Genomic DNA, 18,647 nt, shown 5'->3' with positions numbered 1-18,647 from the left:
CCAACTTCGTAGTTATCAGTATTTCCTCTTTTGTCAGTATTTATGATAGTATTAACAATGAATAAGTAGAACAAAAAACACCCCACAAAAAGTCATTTAATTGTTACTAGCATAATAAGTATAAATAGTAAATATAGTAAAAGCTATTGTGGAAATGGGAAATCTGTTGTCAAGGAGTTCCTATTGTCACAATAAAAAACACCATGACAACAATTCAAGATAGATCATTGAAGAGACTTCATTTTCTCCAACAAGACAATATATGAAGTTATTGCTGTGTGTGGTAAGGGAGAGCTGTGTTGGTCAAGTACAGGTCTAACACAGAATCCTGCCTAATTTGGACAGTGTTCTGGGAATAGTGATAGTTAGAGCTGTGCCAATTCAACCAGTGAGAAGGCTGACATTTGGGATGAACAGAGTTTAAACCTCACCCACTATAGGCAGCCAAGAAAATAAGGAGATGACCCTTGCATCTTATACTCAAATTAAATCATTCTAAACATCATTCTACTGTTGCTGCTCTATATTATACATTAACGTATGTTTTTAAATAAGATTTTGCTCATTAAGGCCCACCTGGCTACCATCCCCACCAGGGTCCCTTCTGTCTTCTCCACCTCCTCCTCCTCTTCCAATCTTCCTTCCTTTTCAGTCATCTTGGCTGTGCCTGGGATCCCAGGGTGTACGTGATGAGCACCACTGGAATTCTGGAGACCCAGGCCCATAGACTCCAGCCCATGGCCCCTGTTGTCTGGGGCCTATCAGTACCCTAAGAAGCCACCCATTTCAGCCCACAGCACCAAGGTCTCTGATAGCCCTGGTGCTATCCCACAGAGCCGGACAAGGTGAGGCAGGTTGGTCAGACAGTATAGAGACTCAGGACCAGGAACTGCTAGGCATTTTGCCTCAGACCCTGGCCCAGGTCATGACCAAGGTGGAGGCCATGCTTCAAGGCAGTGGTCACTCTGAGCCCAGGCAAGTGGCAGCAGGAGGCTGGGGACACCAATGAGTAGCTGCTGCTCCAGGTGCACCCTCCTAAGAGGCAGGATGAATTCCAGGACTTGCTTACTTCACTGAAGCAGATACAGCCTCAACTGCTGCCCATTCTCTGCCTGAAGGGCATCTTCGAACTGCCACAGCACACTGAAGGCATGGGTGAGTAGTAGTTCCTTGGGCCTCCCCTGGACTGCCACCCACCTCTTCTCTCTGCAGCTCACTCAGTGTGTCTAGGATCTGGTAGTGGCCACTACTCTACCTGAATGTCCAGGATGACACCTTCTCTATTAGCCCTCAGGGAAGGGACCTGTGGCTGGACATGAATTTATACCTACTGCCTCTGTTCTGATTCTCTCAAGCAACAATATCAGAAGCCTTTCCTTCCCTGTCCTGGTTGTCCTCAGTGGGATATGATGTCCTGTGTCAGTGGAGGTGGCAGAACACTTTGGAAAGGTGTGGTTCATCCTCTTTTTAAACTCCTCACCAGAAGTTGAAATCAGTAAGAAGAGATTCTACACTAAGGGTAGAAAGCCTACGTTTTGATCCTGCCTATCCATTTAAGTATCACGAGTGTCTGTTCTCTCTGTGCTTTATTCCATCCTGCTTCCTGGAGGTCAGTATCCTTTCTGGTCCAAATTACCTGTGAATTTTGCACAATGCCATACCCATTTTGCTTTAGAAAGTAATGGCCGAGTTTAGGAAGTTACATGGTAGCATATGAAAATCTTATAATGGTTGGTGAGGCTCAGTTTCTTCCCTGAGGGCTGAGTTCCCACTGGAAGAGAGATGGTGACCGATTCCTGTGAGTGCTGTCCTTTGGAACTGTGTTCTTGATGTGGAAGTGCCTGATTCATGAGTGTTATTCAGTGAGGGATTCTTCTGGGAGTTTGTTCCTGATGATAGGCTTGTCCTGACTGAGCTGAGAGTGGAAGGCATAGAGCAGAGGAAGGAGGAGAGCTCTCACTCATGGTGTGTGTCCTTGCAGGAACTTTACCTTATCACGTCGAAATGCCATTATTTGTATGTTCTCTATCTATTATTTATATTCTAACAAAATAGTAAACTATGGCTGCTGTGGTTAAATTGCTCAAGAAGGATTTAATGCCAAGATTTGAATTATCGTGTGTTGCATATTTAATACAGGCAACCATTGAAAGAGCATGTGAGTGAGTCTTCTGTGGGTCCTGCCTTGCTAAGTGTGAATTAATCCACATAACAAAAGCAAAAGGCATAAGCTGGTAAAGGAAAGAGAATGCAGGGAGCTGGAAAAAAGAATAAAAAGCAAAAACAAAAAACAAAACAAAAACAAAATCCTTTAGCAATTTGTGGACTATAGTTTAAGAAGACCTGTTTCTGTGTCCATTAAAAGTCCCAATGATGAAAGACGTTATTTTACAAGTTGTTCCTGGTTGCAGCACCTATCTCCATGGTCCATTTCCACCCTCCTTTCTTTAGGTGGAAGAAATTCACATACAGAGAGGCTAAAATGGCAACCACATAACAGAGCATTTCATGAGTGTCCCTGCTGTCTCCTCCCTGAACTTCTGGCTTTTGCACTCTGTTCCTCAGACCTGCACTCTGTCCCTGTATCTGTGGTTATTGGTTCCTGGGCCGAGACCTTAGCCTCCTTCTATAGCCCTTTGAATTTGCTCAGAAGGGGCTGTCACATGTTCTAGAAGAAGGACAAAATCAAAATGACTTTTCCCTTATAAGTAGTTCTATTTATTTCTGAAAAAGGAAGTTTGTCAAAGATCTGTTTCCAGAAATCTTGCTGAAGAAGCACAGAATTAGAGGGCAACCAAGAGTTCTTCACAGGCATGTGTGTGCATCAGACCTAGGGTTAATCTCTGGCCTAAGGTAATTAGTGGACACATTGCCACTCATTACTAACACTCGGCATACCTGGCAGCTGAGGTACTTCCCTGATCTGGCCTTTAAGGAGCTTCTCCTGACCTCCAAAGAAGGACATAGAATAAGGTTGAGATTCATCTCTAGGACTGTGATTTCAGATCCATTTCCCCAAATCCCCAAATTTTAATAGTCAGGAAACCCATAGAACAATACATTATATTGAAATTAATGTTGCATTGTTTTATAGCTGAAAAGAATTTAGGCCGGGCGGTTATGGCACATACCTTTAATCCCAGTACTTGGGAGGTACAGGCAGGCTGATCTCTGTGAGTTTGAGGCCAGCCTGATCTCCAAAGCAAGTTCCAGGAAAAGCACAAAACTACACAGAGAAACCCTGTCTCAGAAAAACAAAACAAAACAAAACAAAATTTAGAACAGCACTTGAGAGGGCAAGACACTACCCAGAGCCTTTGGTTGACAAGGTGATGCTGTTTGAGTCAATGGGTGTCTCTTTATAAATCTGTGATAGGGAAACATATGTTGGGTTCAGGAAAAAACAGGATCTCCTGCTTTTGGTCAGATACGCTGCTGTTGAGCATGTCATGAATTACTTTCACATCTCCCAGACTTGTGCAAACCCCTGTGTCACATAGTGGTTTCTTAGCATCTTCTTTATATTAATTTCCCAAGCACAGCAGGACAAGAATTGATTTTAGCCCACAGGTCCAGGTAATAGTCCATTTGGGGGATATGAAGGCAGGAACTCAGTCACATCACATCCACTGTCAAGAGCGGAGAGATGGAAATGCAGCCATGCTGCCTGCTTGTCTCTGCATATGCTCCAGCTTCTTCACTGTGACACCGTTCAGGTCCCAGCGATGAAGTGGTTCTGCACACTTTAGGGTGAGATCTCCATCTGATTAACAATCTATAAATCTCCAACAGATGTGCTCAAAGCCAACTTAATCTAAAGAATTCCTCATTGAGGCTCTCTCTTCCCAGGTGATTCTAGTTTGAGTAATTATATGAGTAATAAAAAACTAATACTCACACTGCCCCAGCATCATTGTTATGCTTCATGGTTATAAGTAACATGAAAGAGAAAATTGTAAATAAGCTAGGAACATTGAACACCCTCAGTAGACATTTCAGCCATTTGGTGTCTTTCCTACAAACCCAAATAACTCTGATTTCTATTTCTCTTGCTTGCTTTATAGCCATTTTCTGTAAGCCCCTAGTGATTCACCCAGGTATTCAAGAGACCTGATACTAGAAGAACTAAAGATACACCATGGTGCTTCCCAGGTAAAAACCGTTTGACCTGTTACTAAGTCTTGTGGAAGAAAGACATCAAATGAAAAATCACTGTTCCTGGTTATAGACCAGCAACTGTAGATATCCAGGGTGTTCAGGAACTTCCTGCCTCCTCCAGACTGATCAGAGCCTTCCCAAATCCTGTATTGAGGTGATGTTGTCCCCTGTGTAGACAAAGATGATAGTGCTGGTCAGAGGAGCAGGGTTATTACTCCAGTGAACAAGGTAACATGTGCAAGAAGTCAGATCCCCGCTGAGCAGAATGTTTTCTCAGGTCCAGACAGGAAGAGTTAGGGCTCCTTCTATCAGGAAAAGTTTTCTTACAATTTTTTCTTAAAATCTCAATGATGGAATGTTTACCTGGTGTCTTCTGAAATGAATTAGCCTCGGTGAGAGCTCTGCAAAATCCTTTGATATAGGCTTCCCAAAGTAGGTCTAGTATAGTGTTCATGACTGTGAGTAGTAGTCAGATTTAATAAAGTAGTGCACTCTACCAGTCATGGTCCCTTGCTTGGGTATTGATCATTTCATCTGTCTCTTGATTAGTATCTGCTAATATTTTGCTGTAATGGTATTTTTACAGATCATAGAGGCCATATTTGACACCTCTCTTTATATTCCAGTAACCATTCCTTGGATTGGTTATAAATGCTTACAAACCTTAGCATGGCAAAACAACATCATAGTGCTTCCAATTATAGGTTATTATTATTATTAGTAGAAATATTTTTAAAACTCTTTTAAAAAATTCACTCTTATGTTTAAACCTGGCTAAACCTGTTTACGTTGTTTTAAGTTCTTATGATATACAAAAATATAAATTTAAAGAATTAAGGTTTAGTAATCACAAATACAAGAAATATGGGTGGTGTTTTGGCTTTCAATTTCTGAAAGACATAAGAGGAAAATGTTTCCATGTTAAAGACAAGACCAAATTTCTTTTTACTAGCACTGTACACATTGGATGCATTCATTACTGGACCAGGCATAAGCAGGGAAAGCTCTTACAGTCTCAGTAACAGACAATTCATGGCACCAAGCCTTTTGTTAAGCCTCCTGCCAGCAACCTGAGTCAAGGCTGCTTCTAGCTTTTCTCCTGAGCAAGCTCTTTGTTCTGTGTTCTCTGTGACAAATGATCAAGCAGTTCACTATTACTGCCATGTTTTAATAGAATTGAATTTATTATTTTTTTATTTACCTGATTGCACAGCAAGTTCCCTGAAATAAAGGAATAGTGAGAAGTTCCACTGAAACATACTATGAGGGTTTATTTCTCTCAGCCTAAAGTCTGTCAGCAAAGTAAACGGTCTGTATAAACAAACTTCATTTTTAATCATTGCTTTTGGCCTAATCTTGAAAATATGAACAGCATTCTAACTGAAGCTTTTCCCTGTAAAATGAAATAGATTTGTAATTACTATGACTACAAGCATAGTTTTAGAACACTTTAAAGAATTTTATTATTTACGAGGTGATTATCATTAACTTGTATGACCTAACTGTGTTTAACAGTTTACAAGGAAGCTTTTGTTTATGATTAGGATTTACAATTTTATCCCAGTTGAGTTTGAGTTTTAAAAATTTGGATTGAAGATTTAACTTAAGATCCGTTAGCCTCAAATATAAAACTTAAATAAATACAGTCCACAGAATTGAACTTTATTTTATTTTTTACTCTTTCAGGGTATGCCATTAGAGAATATCACAGTTTGTATGACTCAGTTTATGCAATGAGCTAAAGATTAACAAAGTTTGTAAAGACAAAGAGACTAGATATATTATTTTCAAGTGCATTCTGCTCTCATAAATAGACCTTAGGTATTTAAGAGCCTTATTTATCAAACATACCAAATTTATCAATCACATATTTGATTCTTATTTAAATTTTCCAGAATCCTGATGTTGAACAGTTTGCAAATACATAAGTGGTTAGACATACATGTTTTGAGTCAGGTTCTTCTATCCTGAGTAGACCTATATCTCCTTAGGGATATCTCATGATATTAAATTCTACCTTTCTCCAAAATATTTTGAGGAGCAGTGATTGCCTATTTAGTCTACAAAGGAGATACAATAATAACCAAAGGGGACAGTAGGAATAATAACTTTTATACATGCTGCTTATATATAGATTTTAAAAGTGATAACCTTTTGTTACAAGTTTTCAGCTAATTTTTGTTATGCATTTTACAAATTTTAACCATGCCCCAGGAATTTACACATCCAAAGTTAAAGAAATTACATCATAAGATATTATTTTTTGAGATTAGAAAGCAAAGAAATGTAGAGATAAAATGTGTTAGAGTACAAAGTAGATAGAGCTTAGAGATTTTCATCTCTTCATTGCATTTTTTTAAAATTTAAAATACTTTTGTAACAATTCTTTTCTATCAGTGTTGGCCAGTTTCCATTTTTAGTATAATTCTATCCTTCATGTACAAATATATACATGAAGTGAGTTAAAAGTAACCTATTACTGAGCAATGTCTAATAAAAACTAATGGAATATAGTAAGTTTTGACTGTTGAGCTGTACAGTCAGGGGAAGGTACTAACCATTTTGAGGAGCGTGAAGAATTTGTGTATAAAATATATGGTCCTTGTCTTTTTGAAGAACAATCTGTAAAATCACTAAGAGCAAACTCTACAGGATTTTTAGATGTAATTTTGGGTCATACCCATTGAGCATTTTCAGAAACTCTTAAAAGCTGATGTACTGGGTAGTGATTATCTATAGATCCCATGTAACATGCTAATGCAATCTGCCATGGTCATCAATTTAAATCAACTAAGCTGCATATTCTCTACTGGCAGTAATTTCTGTAGGCTCCATACCAGGAAGGTTGTTAAAAATGTCCTTTCCATTATCATTAAGTCTATTATTTCTTGATTATAAGGAGATGCAGGTACTTGTGGAGAATCATACCTCATTTCAATGTCTATAATACTGATACCTTCTAGACATATACTTTAATAGGAAATGAACACTCACTTTCATTCCCACATGGAAGTACTGAAAATTTTCCAAAAAATCAGAGAGTAACCTCTGGCTATGGAACAAAAGGGTACTGAAGCATTTCTCTTGAGTCCCAGGAGAGATTCCTAGAATGGGAAACCTGACTTCTGAAGAGTGATGAGGAGATCTGGTTAGCAGGGAGGCAATGTCAGTTCCCCATGACATCAGGGGTGTCTCATGCCTGGACATTCTATTGTATCCTGGAGACTTTAGAATGTTATCTGATGTCACCTGTGTGGTAGCAACACCAACTGCCTTTGGACAGTTGGTTCAGTGCCCTTACAGTTCAGCCATCAACATGTTGAGAAGACTCAGGACTCTGTTCGGTCGAGAGAAAGGAGAGGGAAGAGAAACCAGAGAGAGGCAGACACAAGCTGGCCTTCAGCCATTCCAATGTGAACCGTCAAGAAAGAAATGGTCCAGAAGATGGTACAGTAAGTTGTGGGCAGGAAATTGGGATGTCCCTGCAGGACCTGGGCTTGAGCTGAATCTTCCAGTAATGGGACACAGGAGGCAGGAGTTTCTGGGAACCAACTGGACTTCCCTGCTTGTCATGGCTCATGAAATTCAAGGATTCCAGAAGAGTAATTTGTCTGTCCCAGAAATCAGGAGCGAGTAAGGCCAAAGCTGTTGTGCTGGGAGCTCTTGCCTTTCAATCCTACAGGAGGGTAGGGGTTGAGAGGGGACAAAAAGGCCAGCGTTAGGGTAGGAAGTTCAAGTGAACTGTGCCCAGCAAAAAGCAGGTCATCAATGTACTTCAACCTCAGTGTCTTCATTTATTTACATCCCACCAGCTCTATGTACCCTCCTTTGTCACTGAGGCATCTTGGTGAGGATGGTGACCATATTTGGTCCTGTGTGGCTTCTCCATTTTTGCCATGTGCTTAGAGTGACCTGTCAGGATATTTTTGCATCTTTAGTGACCTGAGTGTTTGTGGACTGTGTCAATTTTACTTGCATTTGAAAGCCACAGACTAGTGAACACTGCAGCCAAGTTGAATACAGAGTCCAGAGCTGTTAATAAGCCTGAGGAGGCTCTCTCCTTAGTTACCTAAAACATGTGCTAAAGGAACAGAGGAAATCAGCTTGCTGAGACACCTATCTCCTGTCACAGAGATAGGAGACCTAAGATGCCCAGCGGGGGCATCTCAGTCCAGGGCAAAATTCTTTGGGGTGTCACTGAATTGCTTGCTTACATCCTTTCTCAGACACCTTCTCAGGTCTCAGGGTGACCTGTTCATTCTCTATGACTTGTCACAATGCATGTTCACTTGTGTTCATTCATCTACCCACAGGGGCCTCCAAGGAGCCACCACCTACTCCAACCAGCCTCACAAAGAAGCAAGTGAAGCAGAAGGTGGAGAGCCTGACCACTCAGCTCCGGGAGATGACCGCCCAACGGAATGATCTGAGAGATCGCCTCATCTTAGTAACCGAAGGATCCTTGGACAACAAGTATTTACTGTTTCAAAATCCATAGTGACTGTCTCAGTTCCACAATTTCACCCTTAGTTTATTTTGTCTAAGAAATGGGCTTCTGGGAGGTTGGGTGTCCCTTTGCCCAACACCATTTCTCTAAATGCTTCTCTGAAGCAAAACCTGACACATGGGCAGGAGTGAGATGGGGACATTAGACTGTTCTGCTTCCTCCAAATGAAAATCAGAGCCTGTGGCCTGAATCACTCAGGAATTGAAGCAGTAGTGTGTGAATTCCCAGCATGCATTTGGAGAGATCCTGTCAAGTGGTGGCTAGTGTGAGAATGCTACAAATTTTTGTTTTTTACTTGCTGGCAAGACATTGTGTGCTGGATGCTTCTAGTAGGAGCTGGAGAGTTTTTGTACCACATCTTAATATGTGGCAGCAAGGCCTGGTGCTGATGTCTGCTGCTCTTGGTCCTCTCTAAGATGACACAATTGCATGCATTAATTTGTCATCTCAATGAGAGCATTTTATCACCTTTCCCTCTTTCAGTCTCTCTCTCTCTCTCTCTCTCTCTCTCTCTCTCTCTCTCTCTCTCTCTCTCTCCCTGTCCCTCTCTCCCTCTCTCCTCCATCTTTCTGTATCTATGTGTTTGTGCACATGTGTCCCTCTTCACCCTGCAATCAAGGGTCTATGGTTGTGCATGAAGTGTTGCTTGTCTCAGTATCAAGGTGTTGTCTACATGGTGTACTGGGAGCCCCATTTTGAGCAGCATAGCCCTTTGCAGTGTGTTCACCTTGGTGTCAACTGGGAATGCCCTGGGGGAATTTATGAAGCTGTCATAATATTGAGTCCCATCCTCTGAAATGCTCATGATGTGATTTTAGCCGCTATGTCAATATAAGCACCCTGGAAGGAGTATCTCTTATTTGAAGACAGCAGAAACATCACAGTTTCTGGTGGGCCCAGACCTGTGATAGACTTGTGGGAACTCCATAGCAAGCTGTACAGTACTCCTGGGGGAGCATATTCAGTCCCAGCTGCATCCCTCTTAACACCATGTCTCTACTGGCCTGGGAACAGAAGAGCAAGTGCAATAAGGAGACAGAGGTCCCAGTACATAGGAGCCATTATGTGGCATCTTATTAATTCCAGTATTAGAACACACACTGAATTCATGTGATCCTTGAGGCCTGTATTCATGGAATTCTTTGCTTCTGGGTCCAGGCCCTACCACAGGCCAAATCCTTTCTGGGAAAAGCTCAAGATGGAACATCAGCAGGTCATGTCACACCTGCAGAAGTTTGAGAATGAGAATTTGGAGGTGTCACAGAAGCTCAGTGAGCTGACCAAAGAGAAAGTCTTCCTTTGGTAAGTGCTTATCTTGGCAGGGACCCCAACTGTTGTACAATGGGCAACTCTGAGTTTCTTTGTCTCTGAACTGCAGGGTCTGTAGATGTGCTTCTAGTTTTTCTGCTTCTTAGCCAGCAGCATTAGCAAGCAGCCTTTGGACTTATGCCCCTTTACTCACTTTTGCTAAGGTTTAAAGAGACTATTAGCTCTTCCAAGCACCATATTGTCATTCAGTAGCCTCCAGATCAGTGGTTATTAACCTTCGTAATGCTGTGATACTTTAAAACATTGCTTCATTGTTTTGATGACCCCAAACCATAAAATTATTTTGTAGCATTGTCTTAAGTTTATTTTGCCACTGTTAATAATTTTAATGTAAATGTCTACATAGGCCATCTAATATGTGTCCTTTGTGAAAGGCTCCTTAGATCCCAAAGGGTTCACAACCCACATACTGAGAACCACTGGTTAGCAGATCAATTGGCCTCACGAGAGGGGTGTCAGGCAGGAGCTGACTGCTATGGGATCTATGCACCCTTTGGGTCTCCTACTTCCCCAAGTGTACTTGCACATTACCTGCTGGTGTTTCCTCATGACAGTGGACTGATTAGGACAGGTGGAGTACTCCTCTTGTTTATGGAAGTGCACGAATTTCTGTTATTTGGGGGGGTGTTTCAGAAATAGTTTGATTCTTGCAGGAAATAACTGTTCTCTGCTTTTGGCCTTGAGTGCCACTGTCATTACTGTTGAAGGTTCTTGTTTACATCTTGCTGTGAACCTGGGATAGGGTTGGGTTGTCGAGGCATGGTGTTGTGGGTGACTAGAGGTGGCTGACAAGTTCTTACTATTTGGAGTGTGTTTCCAGTGATCTGCAGAGTCGGCTCCTGATGGAGCAGAGTCAGCTCAAAAAGAAATTGGATATGCTGAGGCAACAGAAGGAGAACCTACTGGAGGATTGGGTCGTGCTGAAGCACCACTTGGGTGACTTGCAAGTGCTCAGTAAGGATCAAGAAGAGATCAGTGACCTCCAGAACCAGCAGCAGCAGGTAGGGACAGGCAGCAGTGTCACAGTTAGGTCCAGCATCATTTACTTATGTAACCTTACCAAATCTACCCATCCAGACACACCTGTGCTCTATCTCATCACTTTCCTCATCCATACACCCATCCATTCACCCACTTCATGACATAAAATTGTTCATTCTGTGTCTGTGCATTAGTATTTCTGAGAAGTGTGTCTCCTCTGAGAATGTTGGTCATTGGCATCCAATCCCTGATACTCTTCTTGAACCTGTAGTCAATGGGGACAAACAGGTCAATCACTCATCACACAGCTACATGTCATTATGATGGGAGGATTGCTATACACAGAATTGAGTTCAAGAGTAAAAATTTTTCTAACCATCTCCACTAGTTCAGGAGTATGCTCCCCTAGGTCATTTTAGTTCCCAGGAATGGAAAGCTGAGTTTTGGGAGTTTGCTTGAAGGGTGGTGTGCTTATTTTAAAGATAACTACTCCTCTATCACTTTGTTGTTTTCGTTTCACGCCTTTCTCTGTCTCTCTCTGTCTCTCCGTGGTGTGTGTGTGTGTGTGTGTGTGTGTGTGTGTGTGTGTGTGTGTGTGTGTAATAGAGGCATGTGGGAGTGCAGTGCATATTTCATGTGGATGACAGCTAGAGGAGACCACTGGGTTTCTGTCTTTGTCAGTCTCTGTCTAATGAACTTCAAGCAGGCTTTCTCATGTGCCCATGAGCTTGAAATTTCGTGAGATTGTCTGACCAATAAGCTCTTGGGATTCTGTGTGTGTGCTTGCACTTGTGTGAGAATGTATTGACTATACTATACTCAACCCTCCAACAAGTACACAAACTTGTAATGAACAGGAGCAGCAAAAAATGGAAGAGAGTCTCCAGAGCTTGCTGAAGCAGAGGGAGCTTGTCACACAGCAAAAACACCTGGCAATAAAGCTGCAGCATCATTTGTCTGTCTCCCAGATGAGGTAGGATGAAGTTGGGGTATGGAGCCAATTGGGTCCCCTGTACCAGGGCTCTCTGTCCTTTGTGGGCTTTTGCTTATCAGCAAGACTCCCTACTCCAAGCATGGGTAGACCAACTCAGAACTCAGAGTATTATGCTGGTCCCGTCAACAAGAACTTCTGTCCAGCAAACAATATGTTTGATACTCCCTGGGTCTGTACACTTGTGTCCCATTCCTCCCTTCTGATCTCTCTGGAATGTTCTCAGCAGGCTTTCCTTGAACTCACAGAGCTCCGACTGTTTATGCCTCCCAAGTGATGGGATTTAAAGGTGTGCCTCACCATATCTGACTGAAATTACATTTTTATTCAGGATTAGCACCTGTAGGATGAGATTTGCAACCTTGTCACTATTTGATGTCACACTGGCTGTCTTCATTGTTTGAGCATTTCCCATGTAAAGTGTACTGGGGACATAGTACGTTTAGTCATCGGCAGGATGAACCAGGTAGATGTCTCTGAACCTTCGCCGAGTGTTTTGGAACAGACTCCTCTAGAGTGCCAGGATGTAGATTCCCAGCTGTAGGCCTAAGGATAACACAGGCCTTTTTGTTTGTTGCCAGAGACCATGCAGTGACAATGTTCTCAGACACATGGCTCAAGAAATACTGCTCTAGCATGACAGGCTCCATCTTGTGTATTACCTGCATGCAAAGGTGTATTAAGTCTATGTATATAAAATGAGGTGGTCTTTTTAAAATTATTTTTTATTCATTTTACATACCAACCACAGATCCCTCTTTCTTCCCTCCTCCCACTCCCCACTCACCTTCTTCCCTGACTCTTCACCCCCTCCTCCAACAGGGTAAGTTCTCCCATGGTAGGACAGTTAAGCCTAATACATTCTGTTGAAGCAGGAGCAAGCCCCTCCCTACTTTATCAAGCAAGAGCAAGGTGTCCGACCATAGGTAATGGGATCCAGAAAGACAGCTCATGCACCAGGAATAGATCCTGATCACACTGCCAGGGGCCTCTCAGACACAACCAGCTCCACAACTGTCCCCCATATGCAGAAGGACACAACTGTCAGTCTAAATTTCCTGACTTCTTTTGAGCTTGGTTCAGTTGTTTCTGTAGATATCCCCATCATGATCTTTACCACCCTTACTCATGTAATCCCTCTAAAAAAGACAAGAAGAAACACAGCTTGGAATTTTAAGGTTTTCTCTATCAAACCTGTGACAGCATTGTACAACATGGAGAGGAAAATAAAATAATATCAATTAAAATCAGGAATAAGGACAGGTGTATGTGATTGTTCATGTCTTTAATCCAAGCTCTTTGGGAATACAGGCAGGAAATCTCGGGCCTCTTGTAGCCATCCTAGAATATGTATCTAGTCAGCCAGAGATGCATATTGTAACCCTGCCTAGAAAGAAATAAACAGAAATTGGACAAGAAAAAAAATGAGGTAGTTGATGAGAAACTCATCATGAACAGTCTGTGTATCTCCACTGTGCTATTATATATGACTTTAATATGCTACTCCTTTTATTTAGATGATGGCTCTATACTGTAGGAAAAAGTCCTGTTCTTTCTCATTAGAGCACAGTACATATAGTACTCATATCAACATCTGATACTTGTTAAGGGCAGAAAATAATTCAAGGCCCAACTACTCTGTGACACTTATTCCTTAGGTGTACATACAATGACTGCTGCCAAAGATCAGTGTTGACTCTCCAGCACAATTGAGTTTTTGTGATATCACTGAATGACAGGTGACATGGTTGATCCCCACCTGGACTCTGCCCTTACGAACTTCCTCCTCTAGGTCAGAAAATCTCCAACATGAGCTGGAACAATCCACAGCTCAGGATGAGAGCCTCCTGCCGACAGAGCTGCTGCAGCAGGAGCACTAAGTGTCATAAGCAAGTGAGCCACCATGACATTCCATCCCCAGCCACACGGCATTTGTGGGGTGGAGTTCTTCCTTGATTCTGGTTTCCTATGTGTGAATAGGCACTGAATTTATCTAGCTAGTGATCCAGCAAGGCTGTTTTTAGATCTGATTGCCTTTTCTTCTCTCACAGCACCCTTTATGAGAACTGAGGAGGCCGGAGGAATCCATAGTCAACTAGATACCCTGACATTCTCCACTCTATGATCAAGGCCTCCTCAGAACAAGACATGTACTACTAGTTGTGAAATCACCAGTGAGGCAAATATCATCTGCCCTGAAGGTCATCCATCCATAATCTGATCCATGTGTCTGTTGACTCACTAGTTATGGAATAAAGGAACCATCAAGAAGATGCTTGAGATTCAAAAAAATAAACACCAAGAGTTATGCAGAAAAATATGACATCTACCAGCAAGTGTTCCCAGTGAGAGCCACAACAACATGGAGAGAGAATATGTTTCCACTCATAGTTACTCTGAAAGTTTATTGCTACAAACTTTTGGTAGCTGACTGTGTCCTCAGCCCTTCATATGTGGAGGAAGATATGTCAACAGAGACTGTGTTGATGTCATGCTGCTATCCAGACAGACCACACAAAAGAAGCATCATATTCTCACTCCAGTCCAGTGCGGGAACTACTCAATTTCATGCACAAGTGATGGTGAAGTGAATTGTTCTGAGAGATGATTTAGGAAGGATGTCACCATGAGCTGTTATGTATTTTGGTAACAGATGCTCCCCGTGTCATTTTTTGCTCTTGAATGGGCACACAGACACAGGTTGGCAGACAGAATCATATAGTGGCCAACATGGTATAAGATCAACTTTGGCAAGGACTTAACCTAGAAGCCCCAAAGTGGCATGACCACACTTGTCTTGAAGAGGGTATTTCAATTCAGGGTTGTCTTTCAATTTGTGTCCAAAGCCAGCCACAGAATGTAGGACATCTGCATGAAGAGAAAGCTTCTTATGTAAATAGTTTTGGTTTGTTTTGGGGTTTGCATGAACTTAGGTTTTGTTGTTCTTTGTTTTGTTTTGCTGTTTTTTTTTTTATTTTTTGTTCTTTGTTCTTTTTTGATTTTATATTTTGCTAAAGCTATACACTGGATATACTAAGCACCCCTTTAAGGCCCTATTCTGTCAAATTTCTGTAATTTCACAAATAAAAAATAATTTCCAACTCTTCATTCTTTCCTTTAAATTTTTTAGTGAACTTACTTACCAACCACAGATCCAACTCTCATCGCTCCTCCCTCTCCTGCCTACCACATTCCCCCCACCCCTCCTGCCCTCCTCCAACAGGGGAAGTTCTCCCATGGGGGACAGCTAAACCTGGGACATTCTCTTCATTCTGAAAGTAGCTTTGTAGTCAGGTGTGGGGTCCCACTCCTGTAACATTAGAACTCAACAGACAGAGGTGGATCTCTGCAAGTCCCAGGAAGCTTAGGCTACACTGTGAGTTCTCAGCTAGACAGGGTTACAAACCAAGATGGTATCTTGGGTGTGAATCGCATGGCCTACTCCATGTATATCCACTTCATGGTAGAAAAAGATCCATATAAAACACCTGACTTCACATGTCTAGCTACTTCAAAAATGAAGAATAGATATACACATGTTCATGATGTGATCATTCATATCAGATTTTCAGAAATACACCTATGTTTTCTAATGCATCTCAGGACGTGAGAACATTTGTTACAGGAGTATAGAAGAAATTAGGAAACCTATAGCTGTCTGCCTTTCTTTTCCTGAAATACAGCACCAGTGACAGTGGCAATGCAGGGGTAGTAACCTTCTAAGACATATTGAGATGTGGTCTTTTAATGTGCTGTTGCCTTGACTATTCATTTCGCATGGAAATCTTTGAGATTCATTTACTTGTATTTATGAATATGGGTATTTTGCCTGCTTTCTATGCACCACAAGCAATCAGTTTGTACTGAAGCCAGAAAGGGCAATGGATTCCCCATGGAACTGGAGTCACAGAAGATTGTTAGCTGATTTCTGGGTCCTCTGGGAGAGCTACACATCCTCTTAAAGGATGAGTGATCTCTCCAGTCCCTGCACTTCACTTTTGTCCTTCTAGCCTCTCTAGTGTATTAGTTGGACTGGATTACACCTAACCGAAAAGAGATATTTCTGGAGAACTGTAGGGACAGGACCATGAGGTAGGCATCGGAGATTACTTGGGATGCCAGGCATTCAAGCAGAGTGCTCCTGGGCTCAGGATCATTGCTCAGCATCTCTTAAGTCAGAGTTGGAGCAGTTATGTCACCTCTCATTTAGATGACAATGCAGAGTAGGCCCATCAGATGAAATGCAGACTTTTAAGACCCACCTGGGGATGGAGATGGGGTAAGATATACCTGTGATGCACCAGCTAAGCAGTGTTAAGTGGAAACTTCACGTTTGTCTAGGTGGATGGTATCTACAGCAAAAGCCACATGCCTCTGGTGGAGAGTGTATCTCTGCAAGGCATGAAAGGGAGAGGGATGGTTGATGCTACCCTTTTACCACAGCAGAAGTCACAGTGTATTGAGGAAAGGTTTCTTTCAGATGTGGGCTTTATCCTTCTGAAGTTCTCCTGGAATGGATCTGACCTAAGACTCACAGTAAGTCAGAGAGTTAATATGTGAAGCAATTATCCTTGTAAATTGAAGTCTAATTCTCTCAAACCATAGCTTTTAAGATCTCTAAAGCCAGAGAAGCAGGTGGTTCATTTCAGTTCCTCCCTTTCATTGGTCACTTTCTCATTCTTCACTGACTCTGACATAATACCTGTAGACACACTGGAACCAGCTGAGACTTCATTCATCCTACACTACCAATCACTGAACTGTGGCATGTGTCTCCCTGTCCATCTTTCCATTATTGGGAAGGAGCCTATGTTCAGTCATGCCTTACTTCCATGTGAATTCTCAGCATAGCTTTGGTTCTTTTGATAAATGCTACAGATAGATTAACACCCAAGCCAGTGATAGAACCACTTTAGTACTGAAACCAGAACCAAGGATCCACTTTAGTACTGAAACCAGAACCAAGGAAACACACCCTGACCCTGAAACCACAGCCAAAGAAACACACTTTGTCCCTGGAACCAGAGCCAGTCAAAGAAATACACCCTCGCCCTGAAATTAGAGCCAAAGGTCTAAAAAGGGTCAGTGAAAGAAACACACTTTGACCCTGAAACCAGAGCCAACTCTGTTTTTGACCAACTAAACCAACCAATCCCTGAGCAGGAACCAACCAATCCCTGAGCAGAAATATCTTCTCCCTGAAAAAAACTTCATCCCTAAGCACCTGTGTCTGTTCATTTATCAGCTGTTCTTCTCCAACCTTGCAGAGGTAGCTCTTCTCTTGGATTCCACCTTCAAAAACAAATCTCTTTCTTAAAAGATTTTTAGGTGAAGATCTTTTGATTGCTGGGAAGCTCTTTTGGGAGCAGAGCAGAGCAGTGCAGAAGAAGAAACAGATATTTCTGCTGGGAAGCTCCCTTGGTAGTTGGCAGAATTAACAACTTTATGTCAGAGCCTGAGCATATTGCTACATTTCTGGGAGGGGTTCTTCTTTTGCAGACCAAACCAGAAGTAACACCTTGGGCCAGAGATGAAAACAAAAGGATATCTCTGCTGGGACATTTCCATAGGGGTGTAGAAGTAACCAACCGTCTTATTAAATAAGAAACACAGAGCCAATACAGAGATAAAAGCCAAGAGGTCCAAGCAATAGCTAAGAGCTAAACACTTTACCCTTCACTATCGTGGTGGTCCTACCTCTCTGAAAGAGCCCCACTTCCTGTGTCTGTCTTTTTTTTATAGAGTTTCTGTTCTGCCTCCTCATTGGTTGTAAACCCAACCACATGACCTCCTAGTCACTGCCTGGCTGTACAGACCTCCAAATCTTCTATGGTTGGTATTGAGATTAAAGGCGTGTGTCTCCAATGCTGGCTGTATCCTTGAACACACAGAGATCTACCTAGCTCTGCCTACCAAGTGCTGGGATTAAAGGTGCTCACCACAACCGCCCAGCTTCTGTGATGGCTTGCTATTAGTTCTGACCCCCAGGCAACTTTATTTATTAACATACAAATAAAATCACATTTCAGTACAAATAAAATATCACCATATAGGAGAGCAGAGCAGCAGAAGAAAAGGATACCTCTGCTGGGAAGCTCTCTTCAGGGGGAAGAGGCAGAGCAGAACTCATCTGTAATGGCTTCCTCTCAGAGGGAAGTAACATTGCTACATCCTATCTGGAGACCATCTCCCACTGCATCCCAGCTTCAATTATACCTTGACTTTCCAACAAGTCAGTATACTTTCTCCTCACAGCTATAGGTATCCAGGATTCCTCCCTTCACAGCTGTAAGTATAGCCTTACTACAAGTCAGGATACCACTCCCTCCAGAGTTATAACACTTGCAGGTATGGCCTGACTACCCTACAAGTCAGGATACCTTTCCCTCCAGAGCTGTAACACTTGCACCACCTTCAATAGTAAGCATATTACCTGTCTGGAGGCCAGGTTCCTTGCAGAAATAAAAAGGAAAGTAACCAGGCCTCAGGAATGCTCAAAGTAAGAGGAAGTGTGTTATATGGCAGCTGAACATAGGTTAGAGGGGACCAGGGAGTGGGGAAGTACCGGGTGGCTCCCAAAAAATCGAAGACATCTTTCTCCTACAAGATTTGTGTTCAGGATTATCATTCTATTTTATGCATAAGACAACTGAGCCATCCAGGGATGCCTAGTGACTTATG

The 18,647-nt window shown here is 42.2% G+C and overlaps 2 protein-coding genes and 1 long non-coding RNA gene across 6 annotated transcripts in view; 1 reads left to right on the top strand and 2 right to left on the bottom strand.

Moving 5' to 3' along the window:
- Nucleotides 1–15,074, top strand: part of LOC131919658 (disks large homolog 5-like) — a 76,541-nt gene extending 61,467 nt beyond the window's left edge. For 2 of the 3 annotated variants that reach the window (XM_059274061.1, XM_059274060.1), the window contains exons 2-8: nt 4,065–4,152; nt 8,472–8,631; nt 9,824–9,967; nt 10,815–10,995; nt 11,833–11,948; nt 13,759–13,859; nt 14,018–15,074. In XM_059274061.1, coding sequence (XP_059130044.1) covers nt 8,564–8,631; nt 9,824–9,967; nt 10,815–10,995; nt 11,833–11,948; nt 13,759–13,846 — 597 coding nt within the window. In that variant the 5' untranslated portion in view covers nt 4,065–4,152; nt 8,472–8,563 and the 3' untranslated portion in view covers nt 13,847–13,859; nt 14,018–15,074. The remainder of the gene's footprint in view (nt 1–4,064; nt 4,153–8,471; nt 8,632–9,823; nt 9,968–10,814; nt 10,996–11,832; nt 11,949–13,758; nt 13,860–14,017) is intronic. The other variant, XM_059274062.1, reaches the window with a different exon arrangement.
- The window catches only part of LOC131919653 (disks large homolog 5-like), a 146,823-nt gene that overhangs the window by 62,463 nt on the left and 65,713 nt on the right, over nt 1–18,647 (bottom strand). The window lies entirely within an intron of this gene.
- LOC131919676 (uncharacterized) lies at nt 13,132–16,997 on the bottom strand. Its single transcript, XR_009381358.1, has 2 exons — nt 16,229–16,997; nt 13,132–13,353 (listed from the first exon to the last, which is right to left on the bottom strand). It is a non-coding gene; the product is annotated as an uncharacterized LOC131919676 (long non-coding RNA).

Source organism: Peromyscus eremicus, chromosome 9 (genome assembly GCF_949786415.1).
Source record: "Peromyscus eremicus chromosome 9, PerEre_H2_v1, whole genome shotgun sequence".
Taxonomy (NCBI): domain Eukaryota; kingdom Metazoa; phylum Chordata; class Mammalia; order Rodentia; family Cricetidae; genus Peromyscus; species Peromyscus eremicus.
The sequence above is the reverse complement of the archived record's forward strand: the minus strand, read 5'-3'. Positions and strand labels throughout refer to the sequence as shown.